At 51.0% G+C, this 19,137-nt stretch overlaps 3 protein-coding genes across 3 annotated transcripts; all 3 read right to left on the reverse strand.

Annotated features, from left to right (window-relative positions):
* Nucleotides 1-648: 648 nt before the first annotated feature.
* Nucleotides 649-2,283, reverse strand: SAPIO_CDS7353 (uncharacterized protein; the record flags this gene model as incomplete). The annotated part of the gene is made up of 5 exons (XM_016789235.1): nt 649-748; nt 842-1,080; nt 1,190-1,319; nt 1,647-1,992; nt 2,160-2,283. 5 exons carry the CDS (start codon nt 2,281-2,283, stop codon nt 649-651), a joined length of 939 nt encoding a protein of 312 aa, XP_016641062.1.
* A 7,053-nt stretch (nt 2,284-9,336) lies between these two features.
* SAPIO_CDS7354 (Uncharacterized protein) lies at nt 9,337-12,174 on the reverse strand (the record flags this gene model as incomplete). Its single annotated transcript, XM_016789236.1, has 4 exons — nt 9,337-9,599; nt 9,691-10,368; nt 10,493-11,824; nt 11,955-12,174. The coding sequence occupies 4 exons, from the start codon at nt 12,172-12,174 to the stop codon at nt 9,337-9,339; spliced, it is 2,493 nt and encodes an 830-aa protein (XP_016641063.1).
* Nucleotides 12,175-16,143: 3,969 nt separating this feature from the next.
* On the reverse strand, nt 16,144-18,944 carry SAPIO_CDS7355 (uncharacterized protein; the record flags this gene model as incomplete). The annotated part of the gene is made up of 7 exons (XM_016789237.1): nt 16,144-16,237; nt 16,357-16,894; nt 16,999-17,451; nt 17,519-17,627; nt 17,727-18,616; nt 18,776-18,813; nt 18,880-18,944. The coding sequence occupies 7 exons, from the start codon at nt 18,942-18,944 to the stop codon at nt 16,144-16,146; spliced, it is 2,187 nt and encodes a 728-aa protein (XP_016641064.1).
* Nucleotides 18,945-19,137: the final 193 nt, after the last annotated feature.

A 19,137-nucleotide genomic window follows, 5' to 3' on the forward strand; every position in this document is an offset into this window, starting at 1 on the left:
CAAGCCTCGACAGAAACGCCGTCCGTGTGCCGGCTTTTTACAAATCCCTGTCTGCCCACAAAATAACACAACCATTGGTGGGAAGAAAAAAGAAAAGAAAGGCCGTAAAAGGGTTTATTTTCAGCTTCTGGCTTAGACATAGGCCTAGTTCCATGGAATATTTCCTCCTAGAAAAATCCTCAGCTAACCGGCGCGTGGGGCGGGATGAGGGAGGGCCGTCATGGTAAGAAGCTAGGCACCGCACGGCATGGTTGAGCCCGGAGGTACTTGCATCACGAACATCTAATATGAGCCTCGCTCGCCTTGTGATGTGATGCGGGTGAATAGGCGGAGGCTCAACGTTTGGGATGGGACTGGTGCCTGTGATATTACTGGACGGCCCGGAAGTGGTATAACTATAAGAACGTCGATCGAAATGCAAAGAGGAACGCCGTGTCTGCATCGCGAGATCGCTAAAGAACGAGTGTAGTGTGTGGTATTCCTTCACTAACAACCACCGAAAAAAGTCGTAACCTGAACGCCGGTCCATGCTAGGGGGTAACACTAAAAAGGAGGCCGTATTCTTCGAAAAGCCGGTGAAAAAAAGGGGGAATGAGGAAGTAAAGGAAGGCGGAAAATATAGGCTAAGGTTAGTATTCGATTGTCGGCTTATAGAATGCCAGAGTCTCGAAGTGCGTTGTTCAGTATCGTTTCCTTGACTGCCGCAAACACGAGTCGAATATTTGACGTATCTGTGGCTTGCGTCAAGCTAGAGGGCGTTCCGTTAGCTCATATCATTTGGATAGTGGCTTCTTGTAAACGCCTTTTGCCCCCAAAAAGGAGCACCCGCTATATTACTTACTGAGGGTAGAGATTGAGGTGTGCTCGGTTAACCTGATTGAACCTCCAGAGTAGATACTTGGCGGCCTTATTCACGTCGTTGCCCCCGGAGTAGTCTGGGAAGTAGTTTCCGAGCGGCGAACGGCTGAGCTTCTCACGGAAGATGTCGACCTTGTTCAAGAAGAGAATTATACTTGTCCTAATGAACCATCTCGAGTTGACCACGGAATCGAACAGTAGCAGACTCTCCATCATTCGGTTCTAGAACAGGGAGTCTCTGTTAGGCATTACTCTCAAACACTTGCACCATGAGCCTCCCAGTTGAAGGCCTACTGGCGATGGTGATAAGAGGGCGTTTTTCGAAGCTTACCTGGCTGCTCTCCTCCAGTAGAACCTGGTCGTACTCACTAAGCGCAACGCAAAAGATGATGGATGTGACGTTTTCGAAACAGTGGATCCACTTCTTGCGCTCGCTTCGCTGACCACCAACATCGAACATGCTGTTTAACGTGTAAGCCAGAATGTCCAAAGATCAGCCCTCACACTAGAGAGGGGAGGATGGAAGACGGATGGAGCTTACTGTATGCTTAGTTGACCCATCTGGAACCGAGTTTCATATATACCAGTAGTCTTTGTTCGTGCTCGCAATACATCCATCTCGGTAGGTAAATAGTTTGGCGCTACGATTCGCTCAACTTCGTTGAAAAAGCTATAGACGGGTCAAATTAGTCTTATCCGAAGAAGAGAAGAAAAAAAGAAGGAAAAAAAAAAGGTATATAGAGAGCCATGGTCAGCCAAGGAATGGGTAGGCCGTCTTGGCCACATACTAAGGCGCCGAGTCCATCAGATAGAACTCTGTCTGCCTCTCCATCAGAATATCCTTTGCAGGATCATTCCATATTGCCTTCACAGCAGTGCCGACTGCGGGATCGATGTTGGCCTGGGGCCCGGATTCGGCAGAGTATTCCATCAGGAACTTGGCATGCATGCTGTTCTCATCATTGGCGAAGGGTATTTCGAATTGGTGCATTGCTTGGATGACCGCTTTGGCGCATTCCACCAGGTTCTTGAATACAGTCGGGCGGTAGTTGTAAAGCTCATCGTCCGAGTACCCCTTCAAGTGAATAATCTTCATCTGCTTTACGATAGTAGACTTGCCGCTCTCACCAGATCCTAGATCATTCTCCAGGGTCAGCCCTCTGCTCTTGTAATTAAATGTCTAGCTGCTGTAGAAGTGAGGTGTGTAGGCCAGGCGTTGCTCTCTGATTAAGAAGAGAAAGAAAGAGAGCAAAGAGGAGGGAGGAGGGAGGAGAATAAGAAAAGCAAAGAAAACTTCACACCTAGCAGTAGAATCTTGCATTCTCGTCGTAACCTCTTAGAGTCCTCCTCAAGCTGCTTGTCAATGGCTTGACTGTGCTTCTTCCTAATGGCCTCCTCATTGTTTGAGCTCATACATGCACCCATTGTGAACATTAAAGTGCGCGGCGTGCCGTCAACGGTCGGAGGTCAAAATCAAAGGAGGGGGGATAAAGGGTCGAGTCAATACGGTTGGCGCTGTCCACGACAGAACTTCGAGAGACAACTCTGTTCCTCCCAAATTTTGGTAAATATATATCAAGTTTTTGCCGACAATCCAAGGCCCATGACGGACGAAGAACGATTGTCCAACGGAGGAAGCGGTGACGGTGTCGGCGGTGTGCAACACTCGGTAAGGTCGAACGGGGCAGGTTGGTAACGGTGATTCGGTCGCCGACAACAAATTGGCACGGCTCGATCAACGTGCAACGGCTGCTTTTGAGGTTGGGCACAAAGTGAGGAAAAAAAAAAATGCTGTCGGGACAGGCGTGGCTCGATTCGGGAGAGAGAGGAGTGGAAGCTGGTGGATGTCAGGTCGAAAGTGGGACAGGTCAATCGGCGGTATTACTCGCAGGTTGTCGCTCGAGGCGTAAGGCTGGGCAGCGGTGTAGGTGGTTTGAACGAATCGAGAAAAACGGGTTGAAGTAAGAGAGGGGTCGAGTCGCAGTCGGAGAAAGATGAGAAATGACAGATGGTGACAATGGCGATTCGAAAGTCTGATTGCTCTCGGATTTGACGGAGGGCGCAGTGTTGCGGCCAGACCAGGAAAGTCTAGTTACCAGTCGATGGTGGCTATATCAGTTGAAATTGGTGAGACGACAGGAGAGCGATTCGGGTCCATCAAGGACACAGAACCACCGAACATTCGTGCGCAAAGGTCAAATGCGGTTGATTTGGGATGTCGAGACTCGCCGAGGCAGAGATCAATTGCGAGGCGCCAGCGGAGGAGTCTAAGGAGAGGAGGAGAGAGGAGCAGAGGGGAATTAGAGTAAATGAGAACCTTGGTCAATGTATCAATGTGCTGGATCGTGGATTACGACTTGACTGTGGAGGTGGAGCCATGGAGAGGAGATAAAAGTCGGGGCTGCGGGAATAGCATGAGAGGAAGGATGGAAGATGCTACTTTGTACTTCGTACTTGCCAAATACGCCTCGAGCATGGAGGCATGGAAGGTGCGAACAAAAGCGGCAGGTTGAAAGTCACAAGAAACTGAGGCTTGAAAGGGAAAGACCGCCGTACTTTACAGGTACAGGGGCGAGGGCGAGGGAAAGCGCGAGGGAGGAAGTGAGGAGCGGGACAAAAGAATGGAGGAACCAGGGCGAGACCCCCAAGTTGGAGCAAATCATTTCAGGCAATTCAGAATGGGAAAATACATCATCAGCAACTTGGAAGTACTTGGCCGAGTGCTTCGTACTTTGCAGTACAGCGACAAAGCCAGGCGACCGAATCGAGGACGGAAAAAGAATTTGAAGCGCATGGACTTAATAACAGAGGTACAATTGAGACCCATCAATTCCACTGAATGCAGCACAATATTATTGCCTCTCCAGCACTGAAGCTTGTTCTCGAGTGCCGCTCTCTACCCGGCCCTGTCACAGACTGCGGCATACTAGGTAGCCTGGCTGCAGAGTGGTCCTTGTATGAAGTACTCACATCAACAATAAATCGAGTCTGGATTGTACGAGGTGTCGCTTCGAGTCAGACCAAGCACCAAGGCAAACGGAGATTCGACTCAATATTATTGCATACTTTCTTATAGCCGCATCGAGGGCAATCCAATCTTTAATTTCAGCATTGATCTTTTAGGCGAAACATTAATTCCACGTTACTTCGCCAGGCCTGGCAGTACTTGATAGCAATGTGGTTTAGTGAGAATAATGGCAAAATACAGAATCAGTGGTCACTACCGTATCGCAAGGGGCAATGCTTGATTCACTCCATGACAACTGTGCCTCGATAGACTTCTCAAGCAGTGGAATGTGGGTGTCTTTCCATTCACCTTCTTCACCCTGCAACAGAAGCGGAGGACAGTCCCGCTTCAAGGACAGGAAAGGAAGACGTGGACATGCAAGTACTTCGTAGGGAGGTTCGGTTTTAGAGACGCGTTGTGCGTGTGAACTCGCCTTGCGGTCAATGCTCGAATATCGAGGGCACCCACCAACATCAACGTCAAAGTGGCTGCGTCAAACGGAGGGGGGATATTCCGTGAACAAAACTGTTCAGGAACACAGGCACTCTGCAGCCAAGGTCGGCGAAGGGTGGGGTGGATCCCAGGAGCAAATCTTTGTGCGAGCAATGGGCTTCCTCAACCTCGATCTTTGCTCTCCGAGAGAGTTTGGCTTTTCGTCTCAAAAGGGGAGGTGCAAGGACACAATATGGCACTAACAACAATCATGGCGTGCGCAATGTGCAACGCTGCATAATGCGACTTGGACTCTTCGAGTTACTTCAGAGAGTAGTGTGCTTCCTAGGTCTGGGCAGTCGTCGATTTGCTGACTTGCTACCCCGTGAGCCAGTCGAGGCATACCAAGATATGAGGTAATATTCGGACCGGGCAAAAGAGGTGATAACAAACTCCAAGTTGAGGTATATAAAAGATCGATTCTTTGGGTGAAGCCATGATAGTGGTACTTGGATGTGAGCATGCTTTGGGGCACACTCTTCAGAGCTTCGAGCCTTGCCCTTTTTAGAGGGGCATGTCAACGGCCCTGCAAAGTACGAAGTAGATATTGATTAAGGGTTTGTCTGCCCAGGTATTGTTATCAGCCAGCCCATTATTGTTCTCGCCGCCGACTCTTCCTTTTTTTTTCCCCTGCCCATGTCATCTACTTCGTCTGTGCTCATGGCATGGCGGCGGAATTATCGCCTGGCCTTGCCCTCGTTACAGGTTAGCTCAGGACGAAGTCCTAATAAACTGCAGTGGAGATGGTCAAGTGATAGACAAGGGATCATACACCCTCAGTGCTCCGCATTCGTCAACTCTTCATTGTCCCATGCCATTGTCTCCAGGCATGGGGAAATGCGGCTTTCGAAAATTCTTCGGGTTTGCCATGCCATGCCGCGCCATGTGGGAAGCCGTCTTGGGAGCCTGGCTTGGACGTTGAGGAGAAGAGCCGACCCCTACAAAGTAGCTGCAGGGTAGCATTCGCCAACATCTAACTGTCAGGCGAAACACAACCCAGCGTCGTCTTTTCGACGATGAGCGCCCTGAGACGCATAACATTGTCCACTCAAATGGGCAGCAGAATCGGAGAAAAGGTTCCTTCAATATGGTCTAAAGGGGGAAGCCAGCGACAGAACGACGTGATCCGAATAGTCCCAAACTCCCCTCAGAATCTCCTGTAGAACCTCCCTTGTTCGTATCCAGAGTCCCACCGTCCATTCATTCCCCCCGTCTCAGCTGATGAGACGAACTGGGTTGGCAGGGACCTGTACCAGGCAAGCCGCCATCTCAGGAACGAGGGAGCCTTGTCCCATCACAACTCAGAAAGATTAAATAGGAGATTGCGAACTGGCATCCTTGACATTCCTCTCTTCCTTTTATTTTTCTTTTCTGAGAGACGGTGGTAAAAATCGATCAACGGGCAAACTAAACTATTAACGATGTTACAAATACTCTTCGTCATGTTTGCAAACGTTACAGTTCCTGGGGTATGAGAGCAGGATGCTGAAGAACCCCCGCAATCTGCATCGGCTCGTTTATTCTCAAATCTTCCGAGTTACCAAACCCGAAGCCTGCCACCGGGTTTGTTCTTATCATACACTGCTAAGAGCCCCTTACTGTGCAGCAGATCTTCCATGAAGACCGCCAAGGAGTGAAGGCACTGCTGGCACAGTTCTAATACTACATATATTACTTTCGCAAACTATTATATAGTTGTACTTCGTACAAGTCAGTACTCTTTCTTAGGAGAGGAGTTATTGCCTCGTACGACGGCACGCCTAGTCAGGCAGTCCGTGCCCAGCGATGATCTCTGTCCAAGGACCTGGTTATTAAACCACGGAGCGTGCGTGGGCGAGGTTGGTGGTGTTGGTGCTGTCTGAGCACTCTGGGGGACGCTGGTGAGAGTACTGTGCTTTGGTCCCGATTCCCGAACCACAACGGGAGCACACACGTGGGGACATTGAATTACATCATGTCAGTTTATATGTGAGGTTCCTGAACCATGGAGTTCCGTGCTATGCAGGGTAGCATCGGTCCATTGCGAATATCTCCCACTGCTTCCGTAAAACAAACGACAAAACATCAACCAGCCAGTCCAGTTCCTGGGTGCGTGTATGAAGTGCCGAGTCGTACTTTGTTTGTTGGTAACTTGGTGTCATTGTTGGCGTTGGCAATAATGCAAGACTTTGGACTCGTCATGGGTCATGGTTCCTGCAGCAGTGACACCTTCAGTACCTTGAAAGGTACGAGACATTTAAACCCGCGATTCCATCCAAGATTGGAAAACTTGCATGTACGAAGTACCAGGGTACGTTTTCTCGACTTCTCGACGCCCAGCCCAGCCACAACTAATGTCATGCCCTTGTCCGGTGCCGTGCCTAGCCAGAACTGCACACCCACATGATTGCATATGATTGTGAAGCCAAGATGCCACTTCGTGTGTGACGACTTCCGCTTCTCGTCGGTGAGCGAGAAGGTGCGCCTGCATCGCATCCATGATCCTTCTCGCCAACCCAACAACCACGAGCGCTTTCGACACTCGCCTCGTCCCGACAACGTGGTTGGCAGCCAGCACAACAAGGTCTCCCAAAACTATTCACATGTCTGCCCGGATCAATCAGAAGAATTACCAGCCAGGGCAAAAATGAGCTTCACATCCGCATCGAGCAGCGGAAGCTGCATTTCTCAAGGAGCCACCTTTTTTTCCCTCTCCCTCTCTCTCGCCATATTGCGCATCCTTCGGCGCCCAATGAGGCATAAGTTGAATTATCCTCGTTGAACTGATTTGACTTCGGTGGCGGCAGGTCGATTTGATGTCAAACAATTAAGGTTAGGCACGTACGAAGTAATTACTATCCGTCTTATCCTACGTGGAAGAGGCGCCCCATGATTTTCCCATCTTCCGGGGGGGGTGGTGTGGAAACACAAAGGCAAAAACGGAAAAGCAAAAGAGAAAAAAAAAAAATAGTAACGCAAAAATGATCTGCTCCTCATTTCGGTGTGCAAATCAGGGCCACAACCCCAAACTCCCCAAACTTCAGGACTGTCGATCATCCAGGCACCGAGTTCTCTTCCAATCTCGCTGGCGCATCCAAAGAAACGAGGGGTTGAAAAGTAGACCATTCCAGGGAATTTCTAGAATGATAGAAAGCGACTGTAGTAATCACTTTACGTTCGATATTGTTTAGGGACTCTTGTTAATGCGTCGTTCTCGGTACTTTCTGCCGAAAGAACAGTTCAAGAACGAGCGAGTTTTGTCTGTGCTATATTCTCCGAGCGTGCTTCGTAAACTTGGTTGTAAAATGGCACTTTAGCGTCGTAGGAGATGCTACTTGGAGCCAAGCAATATCAAGGTATTGACGTGATGAAGAGGCCACAGCTCACGTCGAATCTCAAGACGGCATGCCATGAGACGAAGCTTGCCAACCAAACACCTCGAACCAGGATAACCAGCCAGGGCACCTCGTGGGTCCCAGGACTGTAGCTTCGAGCTGTGAAGACGACCGGCATTCAAATCGAAAATCGATTGATCAATTGATGTTCGCCTCCCTTACCAGGAACAAAGGCCATCATCTCCACACCCACCGGTATCCGCATCCGCATCTGCATCCGCATCCCCCTCATCAATATCATCACCACCACGACAATCAACACCCCATCTGAAGCACCCCAACAGCTGCAATGAGATACCGAGAGCTTGGCTCAGCCCACTGCAACGCTAACGGTAGCCCTCTCGCCATGCTTCTTCTCTCCCATGCACCTTCTTTTCTTCCTTCGTACGTAAACTACGAAGTAAGCATCTAACCAACCGACTTCACGCTCGGTAACCGTAGTCCGCAGTCCGCAGTCCGCAGTCCATCGTTCCGCAACACCGGCAGAACAACCCCAAGAAGGTGAAAATCCCTCTCGGTATGCTTCCCACCCCCTTACTAGTTTACCTTTTCCTCCACCTCTCCACTTTATATTCACCCAGGCGAGTAATGGCCCCCCAACTTGATCGTCTCCGATCCCACGCTTTCGAGATTATATTCCGGGTTTCCAGCCTCCCCCTGCTTTGACAGGGTACTTAGTGTACTCCGTACACGTCGTGGTAACTTCGTACTCCTCTTGCCCCCGCCGCCACGTGCGTCTGGAAAATGGTGCTATCTAATGTACTTCGCGGTCGTGTTAACCTCCACTCCATTCCTCGAACTTTCTTGCTTCCACTTCGAAGTGCTAGCCCGACAGGGGCCCCGATAACTCCACAAAGGCTGGCATGGGCATGCCCTTTCAGTGCCCCTAGCAACCGAGTTCGGTAAGTATTTCCGAATCTAATTGCATATGGAGTTGACAAGTGGGTTCTACGGAGTATTCTAAGACGGAGATAAACAACAGTAGAGTCCTCTAATGGTCCCAGAGACAGTCGACTTCTCACCTGGACACGTGCGATAAAGCGGGCGTTTTCAACGAGGACTGGACTGGACCAGCCACCAGCCCCACGGCACGTCGAGACCCGTCAGGCATTCTGCGGACTTCAATTGATACCTCCGATAAGCATCGGCGTTGCTGCGAACGTCTTAATATAGGTGGAAGATAGTGGCGTGTACGATGTAACTGCAGAATGACACAGAAACCCCACACTCCCAAAGTACAAGTAAAGTCCTGCAAAAATAGGAGAATTGGAATAATCGCTCTCTCAATTTCCGTCGTAGAAGTCTATCGTTGAATCAAGGAACTAATTCCGATCCACAAATTTCCCAAGCCACAGTTATCAATAGATTCCTTCGTATCCCAGTCCATTCGTTATGTGAGAAGAGGCAAAAAATAGAAGAAAAAGAAACTTAGGAGATGCCCCGGGTATAATCTAAGAAAGTAAAATGAACGACAAATATAGGTACAAGCCATCATGGTGAACGATATGAAAGGGAGATGACCGGGGCCTCATGGCGGTGTGAATGTAGAAATATAGAAGGCAAGGAATCAACGGCTTGGATGTCTAGCGGAGAGGATCATCTCGTCTAGGCATGGAAGCCCGCCAAAGCTGGCCCGAAGCTCTTGGCCGAGGGCGTGTCTGGACGTGTATCTGACCTTGTATCCGACCTCCTGGACGAGAACCGTCCGAGGACGCGGGTCTTAGTGGTACCGCCACTGATGATGCTAGATCGGTCAGACCCATCATCACCTTCTCTAACCGAAGTCAAGTCAATATGAGACTTGGGGAAGATTCCCCATTTGCCTTTGGCGTTTGTGCCGGACCAGCACCAGTGATCCCATTCGCTCCCTGTGCCGGTTCAACTGTTAGCCGCAATTCTTGGCTCATTCCGGGCAGTGAGCCCACAAAAGAGAGAGGAGGAGGAGTAAAAATAACTTACAGCTGATGTTGCTAATCACGTCCCCCTTTTCAAACTTGAGCCATTCCGCCTTGCCCTTGTCCTTGGTATTGAATTTCCACTTGGCTACACCCTTCACATTGCTCGTACCTCCCATACGAAGCTCATGAGGCGGCGGCGCTTCCAGCTTTGCCACTTCAAATGGGAACGATGCGTACCTTCCGTCGTGGTAGCCCATGCACCACTCACCGTGGTATTTGTCTGGGAAGCTGACCCCGACAATGCGCGCTCCGGGAGCCAACTCGAACGCCGGCGTGCGGTCATGGAGGAGCCTCATGCCATACATCTTCTTCACCATCTCCTTCGCCGTTGCTACTGGAAGCTTGTAAATCTCTGCCAGTTTCTCGTCCACGATAGATTCTTCCACCTCACCCTTGAGGTGGAGATCATAGCTGCTACGGATAGCAGGAGGGATCGTGGCTTCCTCCACCACCGTCACGCCGGGAACGTTGGGCAGTGGCCGAGGATGGCGGGAGATATGCTCACACAATTCCTTTTGAGAGAAAAAGACAGTTGCATCGCCATCATGAGGAGTGCGTCCTTCTTGGATACAGAAGACGCAAGCATAGAGAGGCTCGTCTGCTCTCCTCGTAGCAAGATGGCTCTTCTGCAAGAATCGAATGCGGAATCCAACTTTGCCAATGGCAAAGTTCGCATCGGCTACATGATACGTTAGAAGCGGAACAGAAGAGCAGCCAAAATATTGACCAGATGCCTAGCCTAGCCTTGAGGCTTCAGTGCGGATGGGGCTATTCAGAAGGAGGATAAAAGACACGACACTTACCACTGTGGTTGATATCCATCTCGATTTCCTTCCAATCCAACTCGTAGAAACAGTGTGTGCACTTGGCCGTTAGTTGCGATCCGCTAAATGACGGCTTCTTGACCTTTTTCACACCCAATTCGCCCCTAAGAACCTCCTTGGCACCCTCGCAGAATCCCTTGAGCTGATAGAAGGAGCTGGCAAGTGTAACCGAGGTGTCACGTCTGGCAATGCCAGGTAGCGCCGGCTTCGAGTTCGGCCCTTCCGTCTCAACAGGGATGAGACCATCGTCATCTTGCGTAATGACTGGGAGAGATTCCACCGCTGAGTCTCGAGGTGTGGCGGGTGTCACAGGAGCGCCGGCTTGCCCCAAAATGGGGCTTCCGATGGATGAACCGTCGTTAGCAGAAAGCGCCGAAGCGCGACTATCCCCGCCGGAGGACGAAGCAGCGCCGTAGGAGCTACGGAATGAATCCACCGACTGTTGCCGTGGTAGGTCGGCATTGGATGACAAGCTCAAGTGGGATGGTTTATCCCAGGCCTGAGTCTGTGGTGTGTGGTGCATATTCCCGTTCACAGGCGAGTGCTCCGGGATGGATTGAGTGACGACGCGGTTGACCGAGGGCGGAAAGCCCATAACTCTCGCTCTCCCGTGGAGAGGTATCGCTGGCAATGCAGTGCCCAGAGTTGGAGATTCATTCGGCGGTTGGAACGAGTATTGAGAATCGGTCGGAGATAGCGCTTGGGAACTTCTTTGACTCTCACGTTTCGAAATATTATCCGTCATGAGAGGGAGAACTATCTCACTAGAATTGGTCACAATAGGCCGCCTACGCTCAGGGACCTGGACGCCATTCTTTATAGCTTGAGCGATGTGGTTCATCGGAGGCTTTGTCTTGACATCCCACGGGTTCAAATTCGGCGGCAATGGTGGGACCGGGATTTGAACTCTGTCACTCGTGATCGGGGTGGGCAGGGATCTCCGCGGCGGGGGTGTGGGAAGCGGAGTTGTCGGGGCCGAGGGAGCGGATGCCGCCGACCGTCCTCGTTTAAGGGCGGTGTTCACAGGAATGGGCGGTGGGGGTGGTGCAAACCCTATGGCGGAAGGGGGCGGCGTAGGGATGGTTGCCCTGGCGTCTTCTTTCTCAGATATCGGGGTCTGCACTGTATTCTCGTCCTTGGGCACTGGCTCTAGCCTCATTCTCATGATGATGTCGTAGATGCGCGGCGCCGCTTTCCGTGACATGGCCTGTAGTTCAGAGAACTTCTCGGGGTCGAACTCATCAATCTCGATAAAGTCGTCAAATTCCCATAGGAGATCATTGAGATCAGCGCGGTACTGGGCGATCTCATCTAAAGGAAAGATTCATGTTGCGTTATTATACAGCCCACGAGGCAAGCAAAGAAAGTGTTACACCGGGGGCATCTGTGTGTAAGTCTGCTCGACGGCGGGTAGCTTTCGCCATGGACATGTAAGACATACCATTCTCCTTTAAAGCGTCCAAAAAATTGGAACCATATTCCTCGACATGTTTCTTGCACAAAGGCTCGATTTTCTTGAGTGCGCGCTCGCCTTCCCTCACGAGGGCCTGGCTGGCCTTGTGCATGGCGGGATGATCGTCGGCGGCATTTTCTCGCGCGGTCTTTCCCTTCTCGACAATCTCCTTGAAAGGAGTCAGCACGAGATCGTTTACGAGGTCCATCTTCGCGTCCTCGTCGGCGCAGAGTGTTAAAGTGCGCCCGGGCGTATGCTGTTGAAAAGAAGGAGTAGCGCGCAAAGCTCGCGCCCAACAGGAGAAATAAGAAAAGCGACCAAGGTAATATGATATATGGGTAGTAAGGTCGCTGCAGAAGACCCGATGACAGGCAGCTCGAATGAATACTCAGATTAAGTTTAAAAAAGACACACAAATACAACTGGCAATAGAAAAGCAAAACAAACATGGAGAGAGGAAGAGGATGGAGGAGGATGGAGGACTGGGAAGAAGAGAAGAGGGGGGGAACGTCAGAGATGGCCAGGCATAGAGAGAGGTAAGGCTGGATATAGACACAACTCAGCACAAACGAGCACCGGACTGCAGCTGCGCTGCATTGGCGTATTCCTCCTCACGACTTCGTACTAGTCCAAAGTGGTAATTATAATGATTCAGGATCTTTCCGCTGCCCGGTGTTCTGGGATGTGAAAACTGACCCAGAGATTGTGTTCTACGACTTCTAGCGTTTCTGGAGTGTCCACACCCGTCGGCGTAGGGTTACTCTGGATTAGTGGGGGGGAGAAGGGGGGGAAGCTAGGAAGGGGAAGGGGGTGCGTGAGGAAAGAGTACGAAGCCCGAAGTATTGATTGATTTGATGGGCTACATCCATGGGCATACGTCGTTGATTCGATATGGAAGTCAGGGTCGAGTTCCTCGTACTCCGTACTAGTAGTTTATTACGCGAGAAATGGTAGCATCAATTGTATTGTGTGCTAGAGACCAGGCCGTTATTTCCGCAGAGAGGGCAGGCATCCTGGTCCCTTTTCTTCAACGTAGCGTGCGTTCTTTCCCTCACAAGGGTCACCGAGGTTCAGCATCACGACATTGGACCCATTGGCAAGACGTCGTTACCAAGAACGGCCAAGCATGAATCGACCTAGGCAGATGTGGAAGGAGCGCGTGGGTGCTAGGACAACTCTGGCTGGATGGAGGGAAGGCACGGCAGACCGGGGGTGGATTCGGGGGCGCAGGCTAGGTGGGGCGACGTGGTCTTGGTAGGGACGACTGGGAAGTTTTTTTTTGGGGGGGGGACCAGAAGTGAGGATTGAGGGCCTGGGAGGCGAGCAGGTATTAGTGTACGATCAATGTGGTAGGTGGGGTCCGCCTAGGACAACCGAGACTGGAGGGTTAATCTGAGGAAGCTTCAGCCAGACCCAATACACGTGCGTTGTATTTCGTAACTCGAGAGCGAGGAACTGTTTCCTCTCCTCGACGAATGCATCCATGATCTACTTCGTACAAGTAGTGTAGTTTAGACTGAGAAATGTTCATGCGACCTCAGCCACCTGCTCTCGAGTGATGAACTCTCCTTCGTCATGCTACTTCTCACTCTTTGCAAGTTTCAGTGTGACGGTACCAACTGGCCAGGGGCAGAAACCAGGTAGGGAGTGTGTCAAGGAGGGCAACAGTTGATATCATTGATGTAGTCACTCAAGCTGTTGGCTCCTTGTAGTGGGCAAAAGCTAGTTACTTCGTAATTTACAAGGTGCAGTTCGCCAGCCTTAATCAGTTTCCAAGGAGATGTAATAATTTGATGACTTACAGTAGCGCAGCATCGCCCCGTACCAGCCTGCCAGGGCCTGATTGTGTGAGCTTCACTGTTACACTGGTACCGTGGTATCGCTAAACAACGAACTAGGGTCGACGAAACACTCTCCACCAAACCTGTGTCGTCTCCCTCTCGGTGAAGCTCTTCGGGATAGCTACCAATATATGGCGCAGGTACAGAATAACGTTTAATAGTGCCTCAAAACTTTATATACTTCGTATTTGTCCTAGTAAGGAGGAAAGTCGAAAAAGCAATGTTTCAATTGACATTGACGCAAGCTTAGGTCGTAACAGGGGAAAACGAAATGGATCAATGATGTTGAGCGAGACGAGTGTGGGACTCAGGAGGTCTCTGTCACTGGTCTAGATTGCAACTTTGAACGAACTAAGCCGTTGCTGGCTGGAGGCGTATTGGTGTGCCTACCTGGACATTGAGCTAAGCAGCTTTGAACTCGGGAGACTCTCCTGGCACAGTCGTGTAGGCGATGTTGTATGAAATTGATGTACGAAGCTATCGATGAACTTGAGATTGATGGCCCCCTACCTTCCCATTTTACGGAGTATTAGTTAGTCCTTGCAGCTTAGCTTGCATCCTCCCTCGTCCTACCCATCCCAGAAGTGATATCGATCATTGATACCTTCCGTCGTTCCGTCATCCCTGCAACTGATAAAATATATACGTGCACTAGAACCGGCCGGTCTGCCTTCTTCCGGCAGGTGCGCCAGAAAAAAAGCGCTGTCCCTGTCCAACCCGGCAAGAGGAAGGGTGTGTGGTGTTTGACTTCGTACCTCGTAACTACGGCTGGACTTGCGTGTGTGCGCCTTAATGTATGAAGGCAGCGACTTGCGTCAACTGCGTCAACTGCGCCATCCAAATTATGCCTTCGAGAAGCCCGCATGAGACCACATGTGCAGTCTGACCTGTCTGACACAACGCGAGGCATAATCACTATGAAGGACGGCGGCCAGGAGGTACTTTGTATTATCTCGACATCTCGATCAAGTACGAAGTACTTCGTAGTTGGTACCATAATTTGACGCCCACGTCCAAGACCTTCTCAAACAAGGCTCCCGACCTGTAGGTTGAAATTGCTGCCCACGCCATCTGCATACAAACTGCCCTGTGCTTCCAGAACGCCTGGACCAGCGTGGCCGACGATCCCATACCTATTCGATAAACATGTCCAGATAGAGTAAGAGGGCACGAGTGAAGGAATATCGAGGGCGGCCAAGGGAAAATGCCCAAATCTCAACCTGGGTTATTTTCGACGATTCAAGATTAGCTGAAAGAGGGGGGGAGGATCCACCGTCCTAAAATCGTCTACTACGGAGCTTTACTTGGTGCATGCCTTGTCGTCAGGGCCGAGCAAGGCGAGAAAACAGGGATTGTCAACACAACAGCCCAGCCGGCGAGGTGAGCTATTCTTCCTAGTTCCTGGCTTTCTGTCGGGTGAATAATCGGCCTTCAAAATACGCACGCAGTCCCTTTACACTCCCCAGAAACTTTGTTGATATTCGAGAGCAAATTGAAGGATCAACTCTTCTCCTCATTCCCTCGGGATGTTGTGCTCCTCGGCAGGCCCGCCGGTAACTACTCTACCCAAGCTTCGGATCCCACATGCAGGAATCTCTCCACCACTATGTAAATTAATGCGTTGACAACCTGACAGCTCTGCCCGTGCACCTTCGTGAATGCGCAAGGACGGCACCGAGGAACGGGGTTCCATAACAATCTGCGTAAATACTCACGGACGTGTACCGCGCGATCGTGTAATCTGATGCGAAATGAGACTGGAAACGTTCAACGATGCGCTCAGAATCTTGGCCCTGTTTACGATACGAACAAGGGAAAGTGCGCAACCTTAGGCGCACTTGTATAACTTAGCGCCCCTACTTCGTACACTACGCTGGAACTAACCTACTGATCTTTGTTTCCGAGTCGATTCGATGGGAGTGATGCGAGCGATGGTCTGTCTCCACCCCAATGCCCAATGCTTCAGAGCTTCAATGGATTGCACGATAAAGTACAAAGTATATGTTGATGTCTCGTTGCCCCTGAATTAATGCCAAGAACGGTATTCAAATCCATGAATCCAGCATCCTGATAGGTAGCGTACAAGGAATGGTCGTGTAGCGTATGTAGTAGTATAGTATAGAGCCATTCAAATTATCAGGAATCGTTCGTCTGCACTCTCCTCTCACCTTCCTGTTTGGATTTCACTCCTGCTTTCGGGATGCGACATCAAGCTAATCCCCGCATCGCGCCAAACCCCATATGTCAGTTCTCATTGTTCTAGCGGCATATGCATCCGGTGGACTTGTGAAAGAAAGGATATCGCCATCGCACACTCGTACGAAACGAAGGTTTTATCAAGTGTCTTTGGGGGGGGTTCCGCGTACCTGGGAGATAAGAGTGCGACCGGCCTCGATGGTTCCAGCCATGCCTTGCTGTCGTTGCCAGAACCTAGACGGCACCAATGATGTTAGTCCCGACGCCACAATCCACCGAAGAAGAGTCCCCCCTTCCCTCTTACAAGGGCGAACAAGGGGCATGTTTGACAATAGTCTGCGGCAACCACTCACATATCCTCGACGGATCCCTGTTCCGCCCGTCGAGCTTCCTCTCGAAGCGCAGACTGCGTTAGCTTCTCACTCATCTCGATCCCAGGAGCAACCGACGCCGCGAGAGCAGCATTCTCGCCAAGGTTCTCCTCGAGTATTCGCTTCTTCATGTTGAAACGCTCCTTCCTCTCTCGTTGTAGCCCGGGGCTATCGATCTTGTCCATCAGGAAACGCACGGCTATCTGTACGACTAGATAGAAGTGCTCCGCCAGTAGAATCGTCAGGAGAAGACCCCAGGCCTGCACGTTGGACGCGGCGCCCCTCGAACCGTCGGCCCCATCCCGGCACAGAAAGACAATGGCCGAGCTGGTCAAGCTTCCGAGCCAAGACAGGAAGCCTAGTGCGTTGAGCCAAGGACCAATCGAGTCGGCCCTCCACGGGATTGGACGCCTAGATCCAGACGCAATCTTGAAGGCGTCTGAACGTAGCTCGACCCAGTTGTTAATGAGGAAACTACATCCAGCAAGAGGCCAGGCTACTGAGTAGAGTGACAGGTAACCTACGGCAGCCGAGGTGTTCTAGTCAGTCACGTGTAATAATAATGATGATGTCGTTTGGGAGAAACGATTCGACGTTCGGCTACATCACTCATTTTAAACTTACCGAACTGAATAACCATCTCTCGGTAGTCAGTTGTGACATCGTAAATCTCGAGCTCAGTCTCCCGTCGGACTCTCCGAAGGAACGCAGCCTCCTCCTTTGCATCACTGGCGCCAACTTTTGCCGCCTTACCCAAAATGCCCTGCTCCTTGGCTTGGGTCATCACCTTGTGCTTGACATACGGCACAATAGCCTCGGTGGCGAAGTTGACAATTTGCGCAGTCACAGTGCAGTAAAACATCTGACCTGTGATGCGGGCGGGGTTGATTTGGAACTCCTGGACGCTCAGCTCTTTCTGGCCGAATGTAAGGCCCTGGGCTAGTTTTCCCCAGATGTGCAAGTAGGGCGTAAGTAGATGTCCGAAGGGGAGATAGACAAAGGCGGTAAAGGCGAGAGGCATATATGATGTGATGAAGTTAAGGACAAATTCCTTCTGCACCAGCGCGGCATGGTGAGCTATGGAAGCTTTCTGTTAGCTAGCTCTTCGATCCTCAAGCAAGATATGAAACGATGGGGCTCGTACTATCGATATTTGCATAGTTTTCCATTTCAGTCAGTTTCTTAGCGAAGTTTGTCAGAACAGAAGAGAACGCGGGCAGCACAGTAACAAGAAGGATCGTAGGCAAGTACGGCTATAAGACAGCATCGACATTAGCAAATATTCCTTAACTCGCCTCGGAATTGTCATGGCCTGGAGGTAAGGGAAGAGGGTGCGGTGTTCGGCTACTGACAAGGTAGGTCTTAAAAGGTCCGCTGTACACCTCGTTGATGAAGATCTCGAGAGAATTGCACATGACAATAAACCCTCCGAGAACAACGATACAGGCAATCGTGAATGGGACCTGCAGCAGCTGTGTCCTGAGTCGCTTAAACGGCGAGTAGACCTTAATCGGCTCTCCCGTAACAACGTCCTCCGTCTCATGATCAAACTTGAACTGCGGTCGTGGGTGTTGAATCTTGGACACTCCCCGAACACCCCACTGCACGGCGAGATCAACCTCCTTCTTCTTCCAGAACTCAAAGAAAACCACGGACCACAGACAGCTCGCAAGAGCGTAGAGGAACGAGAACCGCCCGAGGAGAAGCCAAGCACCGAATCCGAACGCCGCGGGGAACACCAAGAACCGGAAATAGCTCTGGACGAAGGCGAAATAGAGAGCGACACTCTCGCCGAACTTGTTGCGAATCTCGTCGAGGTCATCCTGGTTGAGGAGATACTTCGTGCTCAGCCTCTTCATCCACTCGCGGTTGAAGTGTCGATCGTGAAGCGGGAACACCGAGTCGACGTATTTCCACTGCCCGCTCTTAGGCGTAATTCCCGCACCCCCCTCGTTCTTCGGTTTCGTTATCGCCAGGTATATGAGCCTCAGCCGCTCCGCCTCGCTCACCGGCTCCTCCATCAGCGCTCCGGACAAGTCGGCACCGGGTCCCGCCGTCCGCACGCCTTGAAGCCAGTCTTGTAGTCGGGCCCGGAAAACCTGCTGCCGGAGGAGCGTCTCCGACGCCATCTTGACGAAAACTAGTATCGACGAGTCGTCTCCCGGTCGGACTTCGGAGGCGAGGCCGACGGTCGTAAGGGCCTCGATGAGCTGTACATATCCCGCTTCGGCTTCGATTCTTTCTAAAACACACCATAACTGAAATCAGAATCCCATGTCAAAGAGTAAAGGAGCAGGCATATGTGGATAGGGCGGGTAGAAGGGGTTTATGCAAGCGAGTACATGTGGTAGAGAGGGTGGCCAGACCGAAAGCCAGGCCACACCGAGTATCGTGGACGCACCATTCTTAGGAACCTTGTAATGAATTATGTAGTCGACACTTTTCAAACACAGAAGTTAGCCCGAAAAGGATCTCGGAAAGAGAGCGAGTTGTGTCCTCGCATACTTGAAGTTCGAATTTGACAGTTGCTCATCATCCTCTCTCGCATTCGCACCCTTTGGGCTCGCCATGGTGTGACGCTGAAGAGCCAAGGGAATCTCCGTCTACCAAGGTATTGTCTTCCGACGTCTAAGGGACTCTTTCAAGAGTAATTATTCTGTCGTTTAACTATCAACCCTGTGGGCTTTGTTGGAGTGCAGATGAGAGCATGAAAACACTCTGCGGAAAATTGGTGATACTGGCAATGGAGGAAAGGGTGGAGAG

The sequence above is a fragment of the Scedosporium apiospermum genome, assembly GCF_000732125.1.
Source record: "Scedosporium apiospermum strain IHEM 14462 chromosome Unknown SEQ_SAPIO_0110, whole genome shotgun sequence".
NCBI lineage: Eukaryota > Fungi > Ascomycota > Sordariomycetes > Microascales > Microascaceae > Scedosporium > Scedosporium apiospermum.